This window comes from Peromyscus eremicus, chromosome 5 (genome assembly GCF_949786415.1).
Source record: "Peromyscus eremicus chromosome 5, PerEre_H2_v1, whole genome shotgun sequence".
In the NCBI taxonomy this organism is placed as follows: domain Eukaryota; kingdom Metazoa; phylum Chordata; class Mammalia; order Rodentia; family Cricetidae; genus Peromyscus; species Peromyscus eremicus.
The window spans coordinates 67,722,670-67,746,479 of NC_081420.1; the positions used below are offsets into that span (position 1 = coordinate 67,722,670).

At 38.1% G+C, this 23,810-nt stretch overlaps 1 protein-coding gene across 1 annotated transcript in view; it reads left to right on the plus strand.

The window, feature by feature from the left end:
• Malrd1 (MAM and LDL receptor class A domain containing 1) overlaps positions 1-23,810 on the plus strand; it is a 609,872-nt gene that overhangs the window by 560,841 nt on the left and 25,221 nt on the right. Inside the window, exons 36-37 of the mRNA XM_059263620.1 lie at positions 18,230-18,309; positions 18,398-18,494. Of these exons, the coding sequence (XP_059119603.1) occupies positions 18,230-18,309; positions 18,398-18,494 (177 nt within the window). The remainder of the gene's footprint in view (positions 1-18,229; positions 18,310-18,397; positions 18,495-23,810) is intronic.

Below are 23,810 nucleotides of genomic sequence, written 5' to 3' on the forward strand. Positions count from 1 at the left end.
AGGATGTTCAGCAAAGGGAACACTTTGCCATTGCTGGTGGGAGTGCAAACTTGTACAGCCACTTTGGAAATCAATATGGTGATTTCTTAGAAAATTGGGAATCAATCTACCTCAGGACCCAGGTATACCACTCTTGGGGATATACCCAAAGTATTCCTAGTCATGTCACAAGGACACTGCTCAACTATGCTCACAGCAGCTTAATTTGTAATAGCCAGAATCAGGAAACAACCTAGAAGTTCCTCAACCAAGGAATGGATAAAGAAAATGTGTTACATTTACACAATGGGGTATTACTCAGCTGTTAAAAACAGGATTGATCTTTCACCATTCTCTTGGCTTCCACTTTGTCCAAATGATGGTGTCCTTTGCTTTTTTGGTTTCATGAGGTCCCATTTTTTAACGTTGATCTTAGCACCTGTGCTAATGGTGTTTGTTCAGAAAGTTTTCTCCTTTGCCAATGAGTTCAAGGCTATTCCCCACTTTTTCTTCTATCAGGTCCAGTGTATCTGGTTTTATGTTTATGTCTTTGATCCATTTGGAGTTGAGTTTTGTGAATGGTGATAAGTATGGATCTATTTGCTTTCTTCTTTGTGCAGCCATTTAGTTTGACCAACACCATTTATTAAAGATGCTGTTTTTCCAGTGTGTATTTCTGCCTTCTTTTTCATAGGTGTGTGAATTTTTTTCTGGGTCTTCAATTCAATTCCATTGATTGACCTGTCTTCTTTTATGCCAATACTATGCCGGTTTTAGTACTATAGCTTTGTAGTACAAATTGAAGTTGGTAATAGTGATACCTTAGCAGTTCTTTTATTGCTTAGAATTGTTTTAACTATCCTGTTTTTTGGGTTTTTTTTTGTGTGTGTGTGTGTCCCCATATGCAGCTAGATATTGTCCTTTGAAGATTTGTGAAGAATTTTGTTGAAGATTGCATTGAATATGTATATTGTTTTTGGTAGGATGGCTCTTTTTACTATGCTAATCCTACCGATTCATGAGCATGGGCGCTCTTTCCATCTCACACAAGTTTCCCAAGTTGATAGAAATTTGGCATTCTACAAAGTGGTTCTATGATACACACCTGATTTGCTAGTAGTAAGATGATTTTAGAATAAAGAAAAATTTATCGATTAGTGTCTTCCATTCAATTGTGCAATAGTATTCTTGATCTTGTTCTCAGGAAGCTTTTGTTTGTCTCAGAGATTTAACTTTATAATAGTCTATCTGGTTTGCTGTAATGAATTTCCTCCATTGTTGAGTAACATCTAATGTTACATTGTCACCTATCTACTATTATCTATCTATCTATCTATCTATCTATCTATCTATCTATCATCTATCTATCTATCTTATGTCTACACATAAATTCTTTTATAATCTAGAGGATCTAAAAACATATACTACCATATTAATATATAGTAGCCATGTAGATATGCATTAGAATTTTTTTGTCAAAATTCATAGTAATATTTTATATCCTTGTTTATTTCCATCACCAAATTTCTCAATCTATTAGACTATCTCCGCTCTTTCAGTCTTCTCTTTTTCATCTCTGTCCCCCTCTTTTTCTTTCTCTTCATACTCCTCTTCTTCCTGATTTTGTTGTTTTGAGATAGGTTTCTACTCTGTAGCCCTGTTTAACCAAAAAAAAAAATCACAATATAGATAAAGCTGGCTATGAACTTGCTTCAGTCTTTCTGCCTCTGCCTCCCGAGTGTTGGAAATGAGCCATCATACACAGCCTCTTATTCATTTTCTATTTTTGATGTTTGGTATGCCATAATAGGTGATTAATGACCAAGCCCAAAGACACTAGTTCTCTTATCCAATCCTTTCTCTGACAAGACTTCATATTGTACTTTAATGACTTGTCCATCCTTTAAATTTATTTAATTTTTATTTTCATTAAACTGAAAGAAGATAACTTACATTCTTTTCTACCATGTCTTCATAGTGTATATTCTCCCATAATCAATCCTCTAGCTATTTCTTTTCTTTTTTTAAGAATTCAGAGTTCAGAGTATCCTCCCCAGAACCCAAAGAGAACACTTTCCACCTGAACTGTCCATCTCAGTGGTCTCCACACCTGTATCTTGCAGGCAGTATCACGAGAATGCCTACAAGGTACCAGGAAAGTAACTACAGGGACTACAAGTAAACTGTAGTTTGATGGTGTGGGGAGCTACATCTAAAGAATTAGGGAATTAAGAAAGAAGATTCAATGGGTTTGAGGTATGGCTCTGTCATAAAGTGCATACTTAGCATGCATAAGGCCCTCAGTTCCATCCCCAATGACAAGAGGGATAGGAGTGAAGGGAAGAAGAAAGAGGAAGAAAAGGAGGAAGAGAATGAGAAGGAAGGAATTATAAATCCTAATCCAAAAATGTAGAAGTTCTGGGTCATTTAGAATCTATATGATTTTTAAATTCTCACCAAGAGCTTGTGTTATATTACTGTTTTCATTATTGCTTATAAGACTTTCATAAACACTGAGACCTTCATATTTGTAATGTAATATCAACATTTGCCTTATCTGCTCTATGGAATAAGTTTAAAAGGTCCTTAACATTTCGGCAGGACTGGATATATAGGTAACTGGTAAAAGGCTAGCTAGCCTAGCATACAAAATATCCTAGGTTATATCCTGGAATAGTAACACAATTTAGTAATCCACCATTTAGGATGTACAGACAGAAGTATCAGAAGCTCAAGGTCATCTTCAGATACATAAAGACCCAAGGACAGCCTAGGGTATATAAGATCTATCTCAAAAAATAAATAAAAAAGGTTGAGTGATTTTAAGTAGAAATCATCACATAGATTTTATATTTGGGTAGAAGATGTATTTCTTATACTTTTTGGAAGCTACCTTGCTCTTCTCAAGTACTTTCGTGATATGTGTTCACTGAATTCATACTATTAGTGACTGTCGTATTTTGATAGCTGAGTAGGGTATAAGTTACTACACTTTCTAACAGAAAATCAGAACAGTTTTGAGAATCATATAATCATAATAATACTGCCTAATATACACAGGGCCAATTAGCAAGGATATTTTGAATATTTTGTTGATTTCCCTATCAGCTCACAGCAGAACTTGACAGATTTGGCTGGCATGAATACCTGAGAGAAGTAGGGACACAATGAGTTGCAGTAACAGGCAGAAAGGGCCACTGAGATTGTCCTCCACTTACATTCCATTTTCTAATGGAACGACATACAGTTTGTGATGTACTTGATGGTAATGGTAAAGAGCAGTGGCTACTGTACCACAAGTTGAATCATTTCTTCCCCGTTCATTCTCCTCCCTGATCTTGAACTTTCTAACATATATTGAGAGAAGATGGGGACAGAGAATTGGATTAGAAACTCATATAAAGACATATTCAGCTTGCATTTTTCTTACACTTTACCAACAGGATCCTTGGCATACACTCTAATTTCCTATAATTTACTTTTTACTATGATGTCGGCCATAGTGAAAAATCACTCTGTGGTATTCTTGGTGGTGTGCCTCTAATAACATTCTGATTACTGCATGGGAGTCTCCAGGACAAAGCCATTGAAAACAATCAGGGTCTTTTTTAAAAGAAAGAAATGAAGAATCAATGGAGCCAGTGATTTACTTTGGAAGGCAAATGGTTTGTTATCTTGTGAATATTTTAACTGGCAAAGTGTAAAGCTGCCTGTCTACTGACCTGCCACAACCAAGTAACTAGTCTATGTTTTTTCCGCCTTTGATATTCAGCCATCAAGGTTATTTTAGGACACGGCTCTTTTCCTGGTCTATTTCAGTCTGTTAACATTTACTCTACCAGTTATCTGAAGCACTTCTTTTTTTTTAAACAAAATGTCAGTCACTTTAGGCATGAGAAGTCTAATAATAAGCACTATACATTGAATAAGTTAGGAGCTCATTAAATATGTATGATAGTAACAATTGATCATAATAGGAAGCTAACAATACACCTGTCTCATTCTAAGCACCTGTAGGTATTTCATGAGCGGGTAATTGCAATATCACCCACATGACACTGCTGCTTTTATCTCTGTGTGGTTAATAGATGAGGAAACTGAGGTAGTTGAAGGCTGAGTAATTATGTTTGCCTTTCCTCACAGTTAAGTGAGGGGAACGATTCAGTTCATGCAATTGTTTTAAAGACTCCTGTGTTCTTATTGTATTAAAAATTAGTATTTTACTATTTTTTTTAGAGAAATTCAGAAACACATCAAGACTAATACCTAACATCTCTGAAGTAGCCAAAGTTTGTATGCTGATGTATCTTTAAAAATAAAACAAACAAACAAAACAATGAAACAAGACTATGCTGTTTGCATAACATTGGGAAGCTTCTTTTTGTATTTTCATCATAATTTTTTTATATTTTATTACAAAAGTTATTTTAAATTAACATTATTTATGTATCATTTAGCATTTAAATTTAAGGCAAACACCAGTAACCAATGGTCTTGGTTAATAAAGAGACACACCATAGAATTACTTGTATTTACTCCCTTTACATCAGGGAGACAAATTTTCCTACCCATCCTAGGTTTACTGGAACCTGGAATTAGATTCCTTCCCTACTCTCTTTCCCTGTCCTTACTCACTCTGACTGGTTTCCCTTCCTTCCTCTGAGAGTACATCCCCTGCCTTAACATTATGTGTATTCCCTTGCCCTCTTCTATTCCCATTCCCTGAGGGCATCTGTGATATAACCTTTTCTACAGAAAATACGGTGAGCGATCAGAGAGTCTCTGGAAGGTAGACTAGAATGGAGATATACAGAAGCTGAAAGAGAACAGGGAGAAGTAAAAATGAGAACATGGTGGATAGCATTAGATGTATAAGTTTTGAACCTGATTTCCAAAGCCACACAAACTTAAAAGTGACCATGAACATGGTAACCTCTCATGCATGCTGTAGAGTACCAAAATCAGGGAGGGAACTAAGGCAGAGGAAAAAATGGAGTCAGGGATGCTAGGCTGACCTTAGACAGAAGACCTCCAAGTTCTTGAAGAGCCACCCCAGGGTGGCATTCAGGGAAAGGTGCAACTGAAATTCTTTTCTAAAATTCTTTGGGAGTTTCTCTGCCCAGAGGAAAAGGAATACTATTAGTTTACTTGACATTTTACTATGGTAGAACATTGCAATCATGATTTGTTGGCAAGCTCCAAAATTAGACAACAAAGCAACTAAGAAGCTAATATAAATTGGGTAATTAACTCCAGAAAATTGAAAATAAGCAAATATTAATGCATGTGTTATTGGCTTGGTACTGGATAAGACTTCATGTAGTAATTGTGTGTATGTTTGTTTGTTTGTTTGTGTGTGTGTGTGTGTGTGTGTGTGTGTGTGTGTGTAGAGTTCAGTATAAATTTGGACACATGGAAATGGACAAGACAGCTATTGGGAGGCAGTAAGAAAGTGCTGGCTGTGAAATATAGAGAAATTATCTGTAGCAGTAAAATAAATAAAAATTATACATATTACTTAACTAAAAATAGAGGTTCAGAATCCAACTATGGTGGATCATGCCTATTATCTAAGCATTTGAGAAGGGAAAGTCGGAGGATTAGGAGTTTGAGGCCATCTTTGGCTAACTAGCAAGTTCCAAGCTTACACCACAATGAACAGCTGAAGATACTGTTACCATTTATCTTCAGAGCTTCACTTCTAGTGCAAGTGGCATATATTTAACCATCGTCATGTATTGCTCTAGCAAAATATGAGACATACAAAATGCTACCCACAGAATGGTAGCCTTACACACGCATTCATGTAGTAACCTTACACATACATTCACATTTCTAGTTTTATTATTGTCTAAGATTGAGAAATTATCCCTATGCTTTTATCACACTGGGCATGCCTCCCACCCCACAGGCCACTTCTGCCAATCACTTTTCTTCAAATTCCCCTAAGATATTCATTATCAGAGAACTGCCAAGTAGTTCCATTAGGAAACCTACACACCAACCATCATCTATGTTCCACATCATCTTTCTGAAAAAACCCTGTCCACCAGGGGCTCTGGGACCCATTAGTCTTTTCCCGAGGATTACTTTTGTGCTGGTTTTGTCTGTCAGGAGCCAGCCTCTCCACTGAATTAAAAACATACTCTTGAAGCCTGCTCCTTAAAGAGACAAGGTAGCCCCCACTTCCCCACTTAACCCACTTTCTGAGCTGGTCCTCCACAGATCCGTCTCCATTTAATGCTAAAACTTCTTGAAAATGTGCCTGGAGAGACGACTCAGTGGTTAAGAACATTTACTTCTCTTGCAGACCTGAGTGGTTTTGATTCCCATAACCCAGATGAGAACTAGTAACTGTAGCTGAAGTTTTCTCCCACAGCTGCTTATAAAATAATCACTCAGAAGCTTATATTAATTAAAACTGCTTGGCCATTAGCTCAGGCTAACTATTGACTAGCTCTTACACTTAAACTCAGCCCATTTCTGTTAATCTATATGTCGCCACATGTTCCATGGCTTTACCTGTGTGCCACTACATGCTGCTTCCTAGATGGTGGGCTAGCATCTCCTCCTCAGTTCTGTTTTTCCTTCCCAGAATTCTCCTTGTCTGCTTATCCCACCTATACTTCTTGCCTGGCTACTGGCCAATCAGCTTTTTATTTATCAGCCAACCAGAGCAACACATTCACAGCATACAGAACATCCCATAGCAGGTAACTCCAGTTCATGTGGATCAGATACCCTCTTCTGACCTCTAACATACAGGAAAAACACCAATACTCATTTTTTTTAAAAAAACAAAACAAAACAAACAAAATTTTAAATTAATAAACCTTGAAAAAGCCATCTATTGTATGCTCAAAGTCTTTCGTCTAGTGTTTGGTTGTGCCCTGATACATATTCACTTGTATATTTGCTCATTGTAATGCTCTCACCCATACCCATATTCCCTTCAATAAAATGTAAATCTCATGAGCTCAGTGGAGTTGTTATTTGTGCTTCTATTGCAACACTCAGGGAACAGCCTTAGGTCATCCAAAATATTTCTGAACACATAACTATAAAGTCTTAACTTCAGAACATCACAATGATTTTAAAAGATATTGTAGTACATATTTAAGGGACACACATTCTGATAACTATTTGAATTACCCAACGTAAGCTTTAAAAATCTCGCACTGATAGAAATATGCAAATCAAATGTGTGAAACAAATGCAAATATATTTCACTATTTACACCAGTATACTTGTATGTTATACATACACCCACATAACATGCTATAAAAATAGTTAAATATTTAGCAATACAAACAAAAGCAATATCTGCTAAATACCAGTTGTCGTTGCCTACAAATGTGAATCTGCTTCCTGACAAATGTTGTAAAACCCTCAGGAAATACAAGTACGTGCAGTTTTAGTTGAACAGGACGTGCTTGTTTTTCAGTATATGGGATGTGGTAAGATCATTATCAGGGCTCATCATGATAGAAACGGCACAAACTGAAAAACGACATAATGACAAAGTCTGTTTGTGACATGAGTCCCATGCTTTCTCTGTCTCTGTTTTTCTTTTCTTTGCTTTTTTTTTTTAAAAAAAAAATTCTTTCCCACTTTCATCACTTAGAGTATTTCCAGCAAAGAGTCAAATGACATTACCCTAGCCATTATAATCTTATCCTGGAGACCCCAACTTATATGCTGACTGCACATGGTTATCAAGAGTGATCTTTTTCCAGTTACTACATATTAAAGACTGTTATTCTTTCCTTTATCTAATCATGTGAAATTTAAGAGGTCATCAGTTAATCTGACCATAGACGATGCATAAATAATGGAAGTACCACCCTGTGAATGATGTGTGTGTATATAGATACATACACAGAGTATATATTTGACCATATTGTGTACACCCTTCAATAGAAGTACGATGTACATATTTTTTCACTTGTCCTTAGTTGTAGATTTTTCACTGTGCTAGCAGGCTTCAATATCCACAGGACACTGATTCTAGGACGCTGTGTGTTTTGCAGACTCTATAGATGTTTAAGCCTTTTATATAAAATGGTTTAGTATTTGCATATATACTGTGTATATTGGCTATGCATCTTAAACCATCTCTATATCACTAAAAATACTTGGGACAATGTAAATACCCCATAAATGGTTATCATACTATATTGTTTAGGAAATAATGACAAAAATATCTATGTAAGTTCAGATGGATTTTTTCCCAGATATTTTCTGTCTGAATAGTGTTGAATCCACAAGTGCAGGAAGCACACATGTTGAAAGCCAACATATTTAATATGGAATTTCTACAGATCTGAGACTTCGAGTGGCCAAGATGCCTGATTTGAAACATATTTAAGCCTCTTTCAGTACCGCAGTTGTCATGAAACCACTCTGTATATTCTGCGTAAATTACTGTCACAAATTGTATTATCTCTGTGAAATCATTCACCCCAGTCAGGTCTTCAGATTTCTGCTCATACACTGGAGTATAAATTAAACACAGTGTGTATGCATATAATGTGTAAATATTTGTATTTTACATATATATGTATATATATATATAGAGAGAGAGAGAGAGAGAGAGAGAATAAAGTCGTATATTCATATATAGCATATGAACAAATGTAAGAAAGAAAAATAATGGGGTTAGGGAGATTACTAGAAACTAGGGGAAAGACCATGGAAGGGATTGCATCTGTGTTCCTTGATTAAGTCCTTTCTCAGAGATTAGGATTGTGCCAAAATGACAATTATATGGAAGTGAAAATATCTCAAGATCTTGATATAGAACAGCTGTCACAGGAGACATATGAGACAAGAATAAGATAATTATGTGTCATGCATGGCATCATTGATATCCTGTGTGAGTTTGGAGGCCAGAAAGAACATAATCTGCTGATTAGGTTGCCTGGAACTTATAGCAAGGCTTGGTACGTCAGACTTTGTTGACTACCCAAGGGAGGCCTGAATTCACTGAGGAGTGAATGGGAGATAGTATGGGGGGGGAGGAGGTGGAAGAACTGGGGTTGGTAATGTAAAATAAAAAGTTAAATGGGGGGGGTGGAGAGTGGGAGGAGGGAAGACAGGGGAATCCGTGGCTGATATATGAAAATAAGTTAATTATAAAATAAAAATACTATAAAAAATAAAGTGTCAAAAAATAATAATAATAAACAGAAAGTGCTCAATAATTTCTCAAAAAAGCGGTGTTGAGCCTGGAATTCTTCCTCAGTTTGATGTACAGCCATGGGAAGTATTCAGGTTTTGTTTGGGTTTTACAAGTAAAACCTCCCTTTCTTTACCAAAGGTCAGAGCAAGCTGGAGACTCCTACAGTTCTTAGCCCAAGCTTTGTAATGCAGCTAGTGAAAACTCCTTCCAGAACCCAGCAGCTCATGGCTCATTCTTTAATTTTAATTTCCCCATATTGTGTTTGTGTGTTCATGTATATTTCAGTGTGTAGGACAGAAAGTATGAATAAAAGGCCTTGCTGGAACTAAGAGTTCAAAATATGTGTTTTCAAGAAAAATTATTTTTGGACTTCATGGAGAGAAGAAAAATTTTAAAAAATAATACCCACAAATTCTTTCATATTAGAATATCTTCACCTTATTCAGTATTAAAAGAGTCTAGTTTCTACCATTAGTCCATTTTTCAATTGTCCAGTTAGTTAATTATTTAGTTGTATTGCTATTTCTTCTTTCCTTCATTTTTCTTCTTGTTTTTTGTTTCCCATAAAGCTCCAGGTACTTACTACTCCATAACAGCAAAAGAAAGCAGAGCAAACACAAAGTGTAAAACATCAACTTCAGGATTATTTTTAACTTAAAAATACTTTACACTATTACTTCAACAATGCCAGCTCACCACACAACTATTTGAACATAGGAAACAGAAGAACATTTTTCTCTTCTCTCTACTCAGAAGTAATTAAGGTTCTTTCTTTACTATAATAATTTGAAATAACTTATGAACACACTTCCTGCCTACCTATGAAATGCTATGCAGCCTGACTCAGAATTCAAGTTCAAGTTACAATACAAGCCACACAGGAGCACATATTTTGCATCTTTGAATTATCATCACCTAAGGACAGAATCTAATAATATCTAAACAATGTTTTATGAGGAAGCAGAACTTAATTTTTCATTAATATTTAATGTGGTAAGGAGACAAAAATTCAAGTAGCTTAAAGAACCTGAACTCACTGCATAAAAGGCAATGCTCTCTGTTTGATTTCTTCTCTAAATTAGGAATGATTAGTTTTTACCTCAAAGGTTGGTGTCAGAAAGGAGTTCCCCAAATGGAGCCTTCAGAACAGAAGAGTCAACACTGCCTGAGAAACTATTAGGTACCACTTTTGAACTACTAGCTCTGACACTGAGAGCTGGACTCATCAATGAGTACTTGGGCCAGTGTCCCAGTCAACTCTAAGGCATGCTAATGCTGTAAATGGGAGTTCTAAAGGTTAAAGGAGATTATGTATGCACAAAAGAGAAGTGTTTTGATGACTCTAATAGCAGATATTAACTGCTGTTACGGTGATGGTAATGAATATTTTCAGCAAACATTTACACACAGAATGGTGCTAGTTAGATCCTGTAAGAGTGAATACATATAGGCCTTTCCTTCATTAAATTTAATTTGGAAGAAGGTAACAGGAAACTGACCACTGGAGTACTGTGTGATTAAGTGCTGTCATGACACTATAGTGCCAAACTTGGATTGTCTAAGTCAAGCTAGGACACAAAAGAAAGTCTTCAGAGGTAAATGACAATTGGTCTCGGGTCTTAAGAGGACAAATGCTAGCTACCCAGGTAGATAAAGGAATGAGGCCAACTTCTAGCCATTGACAGTAGAGGTCATGCAAAGTCCTAGAGTATGAAAGAGGATCTCTCTTTCATGTTGAACAAGTGTAAGGGGGCTATAAGCCCAAATAAAACTGAGATCAATGCTGAGCAGCCCGTTTCAGGAAAGGCTTTCTGCACGGAGCCATCTTGCCTGGCAACACTCTACAAGCACTGGAAACAGTGAAGGTTTAGAGTCAGAGAAATCATATAATGTGACATTAGTCTGGAGACCAGAAAGCCAGCCGGGACCTGTTCCCACACCAAAGTGACAGGGGCCTTTAACCAGGCCCAAGAACAGGAATGCAATGGAGCTGATTTAGGAGGTAAAAGTGATTAGGCATGATGATTGCAGTGAAATTGAAGGGCACATATAAGAATTTGTCATTTTTTCTTCAGCTTTAAAGCCTTGTGTGTGTGTGTGTGTGTGTGTGTGTGTGTGTGTGTGTGTGTGTGTGTGTGACTGTGGTATGGCAGATGTGTGTGAATGTTCATGTGTGTGAACAGTGTTCAAGTGCATGTACATGTGTATGGACGTGTACATGTGTAGGCCAGAGGTCAACCTCAGGTGTTGCATAGGAACCTTGTTTTGTGAGACAGAGTCTCTCACTAACCCCAGGAACTCACTTGTCTCTGACTCCACAGTGCTGGGATTACAAGCAGGCACCACCATGTCTGGCTTTTTACAGGGGTGCTGGGAACTGAACTCCAGCCTTCATGCTTCTGCAGCAAGCACTTTACCAACTCAGACTGTCTTCCCAGCCCCAATTTTTTAAAACATAGAACTCTTATTTAATTTTTTCCTGAGGGGATGTGACGTTTTAAAGTAAGTTGAAAATTCATTTTAATTCATACTTATTAGAAATCACACAAATAAATGTGTTCTCCTAAATTTTCCTGGATCTATGGCAAGTACTGGATGACACCTCGTTGTTATGCACACTCGCTCCTAAATTTGAATATTCAGGTAACAACATTTTATGAGGTAACCCTGCCTCTGAACCCCCTTTGCTTTCTTCAAATCTATTAGAACAATTATAAATAAGCTAAACCTGATTTTGTTGCTTGAAACAACAATTTAATTCATTTAAACAGCCAGAGTAAACCCTCTCCTGAGTCCCACTGCATTAGTCCATGAACATAAGCTTAGTATGTGTGTAGCTGCTCCTTATTTGTCCTGGCCCTGTGTCAAATAGCTGGCGTGTGTGTGCACAAATGACAAGAAGGACAAGATGAGTTTGTGTTCCAGGTGTGGGAAAGTAATGAATGGGTGTTGCCAAGCACACCCAGAACTGAGTTATTCCAGTGACACCTCAGTCAAAGCCTGCTAACAGCAGAAGACCTTCTACAATTTAAGAAAGATTAGGGTGTTGGCTGCCGTCAAAAGAATCCAAGTAGATTTTATTTCTCCCTTTCTCCTCTTTGTCTAAGAAAACAGACCCATATGCATGAATGCAACAGGATGTTTATCTTTTTCTTTCAGGTGGGCTCCACCTAATACTTATACATTTTGGAAAACATGCTGGAGCTAATTAGTCATGGGGAAAATTAGTCCAAGCAAATTAATCACTGGAATTCACGGTGTAGTTGCAGCATTCTGTGGCTCTGAGATTATTCAGTGGCTCCTCCTGCTTTCTCATTTTCTATTACAGTAAATTCATCCACGGAGCTAAGGTGCCTTGCTAAGCAATTAGCTCTATTTTCCTACACCCATTTTCTTGATACAGCCCATCACCCAGGAAACACCTTGAGAAAAACCCTCCAGATTTCTCCATTGTCTCTGCAGGAGAATTTGCAGTGTAGTGTGTAGAAATACATCCAACACCTGCCTTTCTTCCTTGCCTATGTACCTGCATCAAGACTCTTAAAGTTTGTTACTATGTCATACTGTTTGCAATAAGAAAATGTGACAATGGCTTTAGCTCCTCTTCCATCTTCATTAAATGTCTCTGAAGGGATTAGAGTCAACACTTGTCAGACTTTGTTAAAGACCAGACTATTAGGACAAGGAATAGTAGTCCACTGGAGAAGAGTCATGACTAGAATGAATATGAAAAAGTAAATACCACATATGCCCCAGCTTGGTGAAGTATGCAACAGTAGACTTTCATATGTCTTTTCTGTGTATAATTCACCAATAAATTCTGTAAGTTCTCATTATGGATTTTTACAAATGAGCCTCATGTGTCTAGGTTTCATAAAGCCACGGAGCTAGAAAACAGATTTTCACTTGGTGTCCAGGGGTCTGCTATGTCCTCATCTTCCCAGCCCCACACTTTCCTTTATTCCTGTGTTTCCAGATGTTCCAGGTAAGGTTTAATGTGACCAGTGGGCATGTTCAGACTATCCAAACCAGAAATTTCTCCTAATCGTGATTTTCTAACAAATACAAAGTACAATACCAAGCACTACTATATCAACTACGATCTATATTTTAACTTGAGAAAGACTATGGGAAGAAAGCATGTGCGGCCAAAACAGGACAGTCTGAGAAGCTACAGTGGAAAGTTTTCCAGCATGCTTTCCTTAGGGATTTAAAACTCAGTTTCTCCATGCTTTCATTTTATGAAGGATAAAATGGAGAAATATGTCCTAGTTTGTAATATGCTAACTGTGGACTATAAATGTGGAGTGATTCTGGATCCTCCTAGCAAAAGTCACAGGTGTGCATTTAATAGATCTAACTTGTTAGTGTAAAAACACTTAATAAAAACAAATAATCCTGCCTTCCACAATGCTAAATCATAGATCTAATTAGATATATATTGTAAATGCATACTGCTTCTGCCCTTTCCCAGAGGACAGAGGTTGAATCACAATGGTCATGACTCCAGCTCCAGAGAACTCAATGTCCTCTTCTGGCCTCTGTGGGTTCAGAACACATACATAAATAATAATTTTAAAAAATCTTCAATCATAGTAGTCAAAATGATAAAGAAATTTATTGACTCAAAGCCAAAAGCCTAGCCATGGAGAATTGAACCTAAAACTGAAAGGAGACACCATTTTTCCATCTCTCAGTGATTTCAGACTGCCTCCTATTAGTCAATCCCATCCTCAGAATGACCTTTCCAGATAAACAATACCAAGGGAACTCCCTGAGCTTGCAACAGGGTTTCAAACATGTTTCCTGTTTCACATCAGAGATGAAAAAGAAAGTCTTTAAGGATAAGTAGTCATCAGAATGTAACCCTTTGTGACCAAGCACTTGCATAGACTTTATGTCCTTGTCTATCTATACACTCACCTCTGCTGGCTGGAAACCTGTGTGCTGATACCTGTATCATTGTAAGGAAGACATAGCATTGCTAGAGATCAAATGGGTCCCACTCCACCCAAACTCAAGGAAAGATAGAGAGTTTAATATCAAGGGATTGGTGGAATGAATCTGAGGGAAGCACCTACAGTACTCTCTATAATTGTGTCATAGTTTGAACATTAAGAGTTGTAAGAAGAAGATTAAAATGTAGTACATATATACATACATATATATGTGCAAAGTAACTGTTAAAACAGATGTATAAAACTAAATAAATCAGATTTCTGTATGTATTTTTCATGTGGGCACCTTTATTCAAAGGAAATGGATGTAAAATGACTGCATTTAAAAATAAAATAATTAACAATTCAAACTTTTTAGACCTATTTTTTTTCTTCTTGGCATGAAAAATAGGGAGATACTCACACATGCACAGAGGAAGGAAGGGAAGGACAGAGAGAGGGAGAGACAGATGTCAAGATCCATGCATTCTAAATTTGAATGATGTATATTAGGTTAGCATAGCTCATGGCCTTCATAAATACATGGGCAATTCACAAGAGGTTAAAACCACGTTTGCTTTCAGCCTTGCCTAGACATAAAGTGGCTAAATAATTTCCTATGAGGAACATTTTGGTCTTTAATTGTCAAGGTGTATGATGAATCTTTGTCCTATTCCCTGTTGGAACAAGCCTCTAGCCTTAGGCAATTATGCAACAGTTCTAAACCTGCCAAGCTGCTGGACCATACACCCAGATTCTATCTCTGTGACTAGACTGTCCCTGTCTGGATGGTTCTTCTTTGTTGCTCAGCCATATAAAAAAAAAACACACTGGTTCCAGTCCCACAGCCCATCCTCTTTCCCTGCCTCATTTCTCTCACACAAGCCTCAACCCTTTACCTCTGACAAGTATATAATCACCCCATACACTGCTAAATTTGCAAACAGTCTTTATCCTGGGGTATTAGACATTATTTCATTTTTCATTTGTTATTCTAATCTTACTGACTCTGTAATGAGAAAGACTCCTATAAAAAATGATGATGAAAGTGATACTAGTATTTTCTTTTAAAAACATCTTCATGATATTTAATAGGGATTTATGGTAAGCTTGGAGGAAATGAGTCCACTGGCTGTATTTAGAACAGAGGGAATATTCTTCTTTAACTTCCTGACTGCAGTTCTCCTGGAGAGGCAACAGAAAAACTTATTTCAGTGCTGTTGCTGGAAGGCTGGGCAGATACCATCCTGGCGTGGTATTGATGCTGTCCTCAGAATCTGGTTCAAAAGCAGAGGACCACCCTGCCATGGAAAAGTTACAGAAGTCTAGGGATCAAATTGCCATAATTATTTCAAACACTGTGTTTTCCATAGAGGAGGTTCCCTTTGAAAAACAGAGATGAAAACACATTAAATATCCTGAATTTTTTCTCAAATCCTGTAAATGTTTCTCCTTTTTCCCCCTCCCCATTCACTTCTCCAAGTTTTATGTAAATATCACTATCTAAATATATAGGCACATGGACAACAAACACAGACACATGATGAACTGATACACAGACGTTCAGACAGCAGATGAGAATCATCCATACTATCTCTCCATATGCTTTGGTTTTCCCCCATTATTTTTTAAAGTGATGTTCTCAGCTATTTCCACAGAATTTAACTCAGTAGGCATATTCAAATATGTGGTATCTGCTTAAAGCAGAGGTTTTGTACTGTTACGAGGATTATAGCACTTTCAAAATGTGAAGGAACCCAGTTAGTATACAATGAACTCAGAATTGACAGAAAGTGTCTATAAGTCACACCAGCACATATGTGTGAAAGATTGCCATGTAGCACTCCTATTGTTGAATGGGGATCAAGAAGGAAACATGAAAGACTCACAATCTTAAGTATTATGAGAATAGAAACTAAATACTCCAAATTCAATAAGTCTATTTTCATCTGAATTTTAGAAACTTCAAAATTATCAAATTGTGTTTGATTGTTTCTTTTAAAGGAATAGCAACTTAACAAAGGAGAAAACTCTAATGACTTTCTAGAACCTGTAAATGGGGCTTTTTAATTTAATTCAATTAATGCAACTTTTCAAATTTAAAAGAAAACATGTGCTTACAGAGTGTTCTAGTAGGATTACTGTTGCTGTAATAAAACATCATGACCACAGCAACTAGGGGAGAAAGAGTTTACTTGACTTACTCTTCCATGTCACTGTTCATCATCAACAGAAGTCAGGACAGGAACCCAAACAGGACAGGAACCCAGAGACAGAGGTCATGGAGGAGTGCTGATTACTGGCTTGCTCAGCCTGCTTTCATATAGAACCAAGGACCTCCAGCTCAGGTGTGGCCCCACTCACAGTGGCCTGGACCCTCTCATCAATGCCCTACAGACTAATCTTATGGAAGCATTTTCTCTACTGAGGTTCCCTCTTCTTCAATGACTCTAGCTTGTGCCAAGTTGACATAAAACTAGCCAACACAATAAGCAATGCTTCTGATATATGGGTTTAAATACATATTCAAAAGTTAATTTTAAAATTGTTTTGTAACACAAACAGTGAACTTCAAGGAAATCCAGCCCACATCACCTTAGTTTGTGTCACACCGTTTCTGCTAAATAAGAACATAGATATTTACTTTCACACTCATTTGGGGATTCATTGTACCAGAAAAAAAATAACTTAGAAATAAAAATGTTTGCCTGGGCATGGTGGCACCGACCTTTAATCCCAATGCTTGAGAGACATAGACAGGTATGTCTCTGTGAGTTCAAGGCCAGCAAGGTCTAAATAATAAGTTACAGGTCGGCCTGTGCTACATAGAGAGAGACCATGTCACAAACAAATATGTCCCTTAGAAGGGCAATCTGTTTCCAGATTCTGATGTTCTGAAAATAATCTATTCCAGTGTGACCAGTTTTACCATTTATATTCCTGAATAAAGTAGAAGTGTGGTGGGATCTGAACATTTTTTGCTAAAGTATATATGATGATATTAATCTAAATTAATTGTGAATCTAAGTGATTGAAGAAACATCTGTTTGTGATGAGAAATAACATTTGTATTCATTTATATGAATGCTAATCTATATACTTTGAATTGCTGTATTATCTGAAAGAACTCAATGTCTTCACTATCAAAAATATGAAGGCTGGAGGAGCTTGGGTGATAACGTGTTTACCTTTCAAACATGATAACCTACATATAATACTTCAACTCCATCTTTAAAAAAAATAGAGCTTGGTGATATGTTTAGAATCCTGGCCCTAAGGAGGCAGAGACAGGTGGATCCTGAATTCCCCTGGCCATCCAGCTGAGCTTATTTGTCAAGTTCCAGGCCAGTGAGAGACTCCAACTCAGAAATAGGTGGATGGAACCATAGGGATACCCATGTTTATTTACTGGTCCCCATCCTCATGTACAGACATGCACACATAAAGACAGACACACAGTATAAGAACTTTTGAATTTGAAACAAATGAGAAATAAGATAAAAATGAGAATGGATACTAGTGGGTGAAAAAAAAAAAGAGTCAATATTTGCAAACAAAAAGTGAAATATGTGGAAGCCAAGATCCACTTTTCAAAATCCACAAGGGGAAAATTACAACAAAATCTTATTAATAAAAACAATAAAATGGAATGTTTTAATTTGGCTTAACATTTTGGTTTCTTAGCCACTTTTCTCACATTCCTGGTATCTCCAGATGTCTTGACCATCATCAATGTAAGCATTGCAGCTCAGATGGAAAGTTATCCTGGCAGCTGGAAGCTGAGGAATACCACAAAGTTACACTGCACAACAAGCCACACACAAGAGATTTATTGGGAGGGAAAAAACCAGGAGGGTGGCTGCCTCTGCTCCATCAGTAGAAAACTGAACACAATATAGGGCTTATGTAGAGCTTCTTGGGAAGAGGGTGGAACTTTTCAGGGTGGAGCTTTCCAGAGTGGAGTTTGGTGGGATTTCATATCCAGAGATTGGATTTTTTGCTCTGCAGGGTAGGGGAAGGGTCCAGCAGTTAGAGGTCCTCGGGGAGGGGCTTACAATCAATCCTGCTCAAGTAGTCTTCTCCTTTTTGTTTTTGTTTTGTTTTCAACTTTCACATGGTTTTTCTTTTCCAGATGTAAACAAGGATGGACAGGAAATCGATGCCACATCAGGTCTAACCCTTCTACTGCAGGATTCATGTACACACGGAATTGTAGGTAACATTATACATGAAGAAACAGCTTGGGAACTTTAATATATTTTGAATCATGTTTATCTTTTTCTTGGGTTTGAAATTTCAGACATATGGACTCTGCTGGGTATCGGATTTGGGTTCCTTGTGACCCATATCGCAGTGGCCATCTTGTGTTGTCTTACAAACAGAAGAAGACCAGTGAGGTAAGTCATCCATCTGGCTCTGACATGAACAGCAGGAAACTTCATGAAACGTTTCTTCTCTCATGCTTTCCTTTCACCCTTTGTCATGTGCAAGGAATTTTTATGTTTCCATGTTTAGGGGCTTCTTTCCTGGGTAGAAACAGTAACTACTTTCCAATCAAGAGTTTACTTTTTACTTATATTGGAGCCTTTCTGATGGCACAAAAGAAAGAAAAGAGAATATCCTTCTAGGCTGTAAAGATCTGGTTATAGTGTATCCTGGTGGTGACCAGAGAAGGTCTCAGATCTGTAGGGGAGACCCTTTTCTAGCTTGCACAGAGAGGCTGGCCTCTTGGCATCTATAATCCAGGCCAATACTCCCATCCCCAAAGCAGCACACAGGCCAGAGGCTGAGATCTGCTGGACCCGAAAAGCTGGGTCCATGCCTAACTTAGAACCTCTTACAATGCACAGAACTATTAAGAATACTTTGAGTTTCCAACCTATCACACCTCTTCCCTTCACTGGTATGAGCTACACGTCACACAAATAGCAAGTGGAGCTGACTTCACAAACTCATCAAGGTAAGGGCTCATTTTCAAGAGACATAGCTTGTTCTGAATGCCTGAGTTAGTGGTCATTTAGACATGTGATACCAATATGTCACAGAGCAATGGATGACAAGCCATTTCCTTGAATTATTCCTGTGTCCTGATTAATGAAATCCTCTCAGGCTTCCAACTCTAATCATATTGGTTAGCAAATATTCACCTTCATGTCATAAATTAAGGGGAATCTGTTATAAAACTATGGTGTGCATTATCAAAAAAAAAACACATTTTAAATCTATTCCCATCAATCGATTTGTATTCATGAAGCATTTTTTCAATTGTTTTCTATGTTCTTAAAAAATTACTAGGCAGTATTTGTAGATAGATATGAATGAGAAGCAGTTTGGACTTAAAAGAGCTTTTAACATAAAAGAAGAAGCAGACTCATAAATCTAAGTGAGCCCTTGGTTGTGTGTAGGAATACATATATACATACATGAATTGAGAGTCTCCAGTTGGGTATGTGGGGCGGGGGGGGGGGGGGGGGGAGTGGTGATGGGGTAGGGTGTTGGCCTAGCAAACTAGAAACCTGTAGAGCAAGCTGACAAACTGGAATTCCAAGTCTGAGTTGAAGGTGCAACCTTGAATCCCAAATCCACAGCATAAGCCATCAAGCAGGAAACTCAGGCAGGCTTTCTAAGTTGTTGTCTTAAGGGATATTTCTTTTCTTTCTTAAGAAAGTTCAGTCTCTGTCTTTGAGGGCCAGCCACATTGTGAGTGAGTAAGTAAGTTTAAAAAAAAAAAAAGTTCCTTTATTTTACCTAAAGTAAATTGCTTTACTTAAAGTCAATTGACATTGCATTTTCAATACATCTAAACAATGCTTTCCCAGGAACATCTAGATCAGTATTTAATCAAACAACTGGTGGGACACCCTAACTTGACTGCAGGACACATCAACTTAATGTTATTTAGCAAAATCCTAAATTTGCGCTTTCTCCTGATTACGTCAGACAGTCTATAACCTGAGGCTACTTACAGATTTGCAAGTATATTTTGGTATCCCTATGCTACAGTGTGACAGTCACCTGTTCTTTCTCTTTCCTGTTTATTTGTGTCGTGTGTGTGTGTGTGTGTGTGTGTGTGTGTGTGTGTGTGTGTGTATTCATGTGGGTAAGTGCACATGTACATGCATGTGGTGTGTGCATGTGTATAAATGACAGAAGTAAACATTGGATATTTTCCTCGATGGTTCTCTACCTAATTTATTAAGACAGGCTCTCTCGCTGAATCTGGGGCTTAACTTATCAGTTCAGGCAAGTTTGACTGCCTACCTCCCCAATTTCCAACCACTTCATGCAGGGATTAATATCACATTTTACATGGCTACTGTGACCGGAACTTGGGTCTTTTACTCCCTCCCTTTTATCACTATTTGGCATTCAATTGCACACACCCCTTTTCTTATGCTGCTCCTCACCTCCATTCTTTGTTAAAGTCTGCTTCTATTTTCTGTCTTCTATTTTCTCATCCAACTTATTTTAATTTTCCCTGTGTTTGTTAGAAGTTATTTAGTATTTAAAAGGACTCATGAAAAATTCATTTCTGCACATAGGTGGACTCTAAATATTATCATCATGGAGGCCGTAGCCAGAGAAAAATCCACCAACAAGCAACACCACCAAAATACTAAAATAACAGATTTACAATAACCCCTTATGCAGGAGAGGAGGATACCTCCCCACCTTCCATAGGGTAGTTACTTTCATAAGACCCAGCTTCTGCTTCTGCCTACAGCATGAAAACGAGCCTAACAGAAGAGTGTGGTGGTGTTTCAAAACTCCAAAATTCACCACCCCACCCCACCCCCCACCCCCGAGGAGAAGCCTGGGTCAGATGTGAATTAAGGCTGTTGTGAGGAAAGGAGAAATGATGGTTGCTATGGGCCTCAAAGAGGATTTGATTAAGTGTTAAACATTGCAAGTGGACACCAAGTTATGGCCACGATGAGTAATGATAGGCCAAGATCTGAGAAGTGGGCTGAGAAGGAAGGCAGTTAATAGAAGATGGAGGAAATGAAAGATTTAGCAATCAGATTGCCAAATATAACAGAAGAGCACATTCATGGTATCTGACTCAGTGTTCCTTTCTTTGTGGCTTTCTTTGTGACACAGTGGACTGTGTACATTCTAGAGTACAGTCCTTTCCCAACTCTTTTGTGGTTTTTTTTTCTGCTTTTATTTTTTTTAATCATCTTCAAAGTAGGAGGTTTCTTTAGTTTGTGTTGGCCCTCACTCCCCTCTCCCAGCTCCTTCCCCCCACCAATCACTCTTAAACCCTTCTTACCTAATATTGCCCCTCCCACTTTCATGTCACATGTGTTCTGTCTTCCCACTTCTCCCTGAAAGCCTCACTTTCCCTCTATCATGGGCATAGGCCCCTTTCTAGTCTTTGTTTTCATGGTATCTACACACACACATGCCCACATAAATAAAATACACATGAAAATGAGAAGCTAGAATCCTCAAATGAGAAAGAAGACATGTGTTTGTCTTTTTGAGCATGTGTTACTTTGCTTAATAAAATATTTTCCAGGAAATTTAAAGATTTCCACTTTTCCTTAGTTCAGCTGACTTGGGCTCCATGTGCACCCCTCTAGAGGCTGGGCACTGAGTTGAAGGGAATGACCTTCTCTTATATAGCAGGACTATTCTCTGATCAAGGATATTGGAAGATATCTAGCTACACTCCCTGCTAGAACTTTCAAACAAGTCCTTCTGCGTTTTTTCAAACTCCCCATTCTCTTCCTTCTCTAGGTGTTTTCTATTTCTGGTTTCCAATATTTACCCTAAAAGTTCTTAGTCTACTTTACTACCAAGTCCCAAACCATTCAAGACAGTATTCTCAGTTTGTTAGTGATCTCAGCCACCCACTTAACAGCCCACACTGGAGGCCAACAAAGGTCTTACTCTCCCACTGAAGGGCGGAGTCCTCAAAGGAACCAGTGTTAGTCTAGTGACATGGCTCAGTAGGGAAATGAGCTGGCCACCAACACTGATGACCTGAGTTTGATCCCTGGAAGCCACATGGGAAATGAGAAAACTGACTCCTTCCAGTTTTCCTCTAACCACAGGCTCCCTCACCCCAACACACATAAAATTATAAAGGAACTAGTTTAACCCAGTCCGTATTGAATCAGAGGAACCACGGACTTTCTCTACTGGAGATTTCTCATGAAAATGCAGCAAAATGGCTTCAGGGCAGTCAGTCTACAGATGATCACATTTCATATAAACTCTTCCAGAAGAAAACTGATGTAACAGGCATCTGGCATGCTTTTTCTCCACTCTCATGCATTTTCCTCAAACAACCCCCCCCCCCTTTATCTTGTATATATCTTAACTATCATTAAAATAAATCAGGAAGATGAGGCAATCCCCCACTGGGGGATCACAAAGAAGGGTGATCTGAAAATGGAGACACCAACCCCCAAGATGATTTGTTTAAAATATTTGAGACAAGGTAGGATGAAAGAGGAGAATAAAATACATCTTTACCAATGTTTTCCCCTCTCGTTCTCTCCCTCCCTTCCTCCCTTCATGTTTGCCTTCCTCCCCCTCTCCTCCTCTCCCACTACCCCTTCTCTCCCCTTCATTTCCTTTCTCCTTCCTTCTCTTCCTCCTTTATTTTCTCCCTTACTCACTCAGGTGCTCCATCTCTCCTTTCCTGGCTACAAGACAGGACAGTACTTTTACGTAGGCCAGATGATCTTATAATTTCTATAATTTTAACTAGTTTGGTGTTTTTTGCTATTTCATGAAATTGCTATTTGTGTGTGTACTATATGTATCTGTTCACGTGGGTGTGTAGGTGTGCCTTGCATATATGGCCACATATGTAGAGAAGCCATAGTTCCATGTCAGATGTCTTCTTTGACAACTCTGCACTTACTTTTAAAATTTATTGTTTAAAAATTTCATACATGAATATAATGTGTTTTTAAAAATAACATCCACCTCCCATTGCCCTCCTTTCAACTCCTCTCATACAGCAGTACCGCTTTTCCTACACAATTTTGTGTATTCTTTTTTAAAATCTACTGAACTAATCCAGTGTTGCCAGTGTAAGTATTGTGTAGAGCCACCCACTATGACATGGGCAGCCTATCAGGGACAACACCCAAGGAAAACAGACTGTCTCCTCCAGGGGTCATCAATGGCCAGCAGTTTTTCAGTGAGGGGAAGAACTTGGCTTTGGCAATCCCTCCTTTACCCATCCCAGACTTCGGACTGGCTTGATCATGCACAGATCTAGTCCTTTCAGTCACAGCTGCTGTGAGTCACATGTGCAAGGACATGCCGTGTCTGGAGAAGACTTTCACAGCAGTCACCTACTACCCTCAGCTCTTTCAATCTTTCAGTCGCTCTTCTAAGATGACTCCTGAATCCTTGGGGGTGGGGGAATAGGATATAGATGACCAACTGGTTACTCTATGGTCTCTTATTCTCTTCACATTTACTAGTTGTGTGTCTCTGTATTAATCACCATCTCATACAAAAAGAAACTTCTCTGATGAGGACTGAGAGCTGCACTCATCTAGAGTTAAAGGATGGGTATTTAGGGAAGTTTAGGGGCAGTTTGATACTGTGTCTCTTTACCAGAGCAATGGTAGTAGACTCTTCTCTAGGGCCTATGACCTACACAATCAAGGGTTTGAGACCCAGTTAACAGTATTCTATCTTAATTACCATATATGAGGTTGATGATGCCTATCCCTGATGTCATA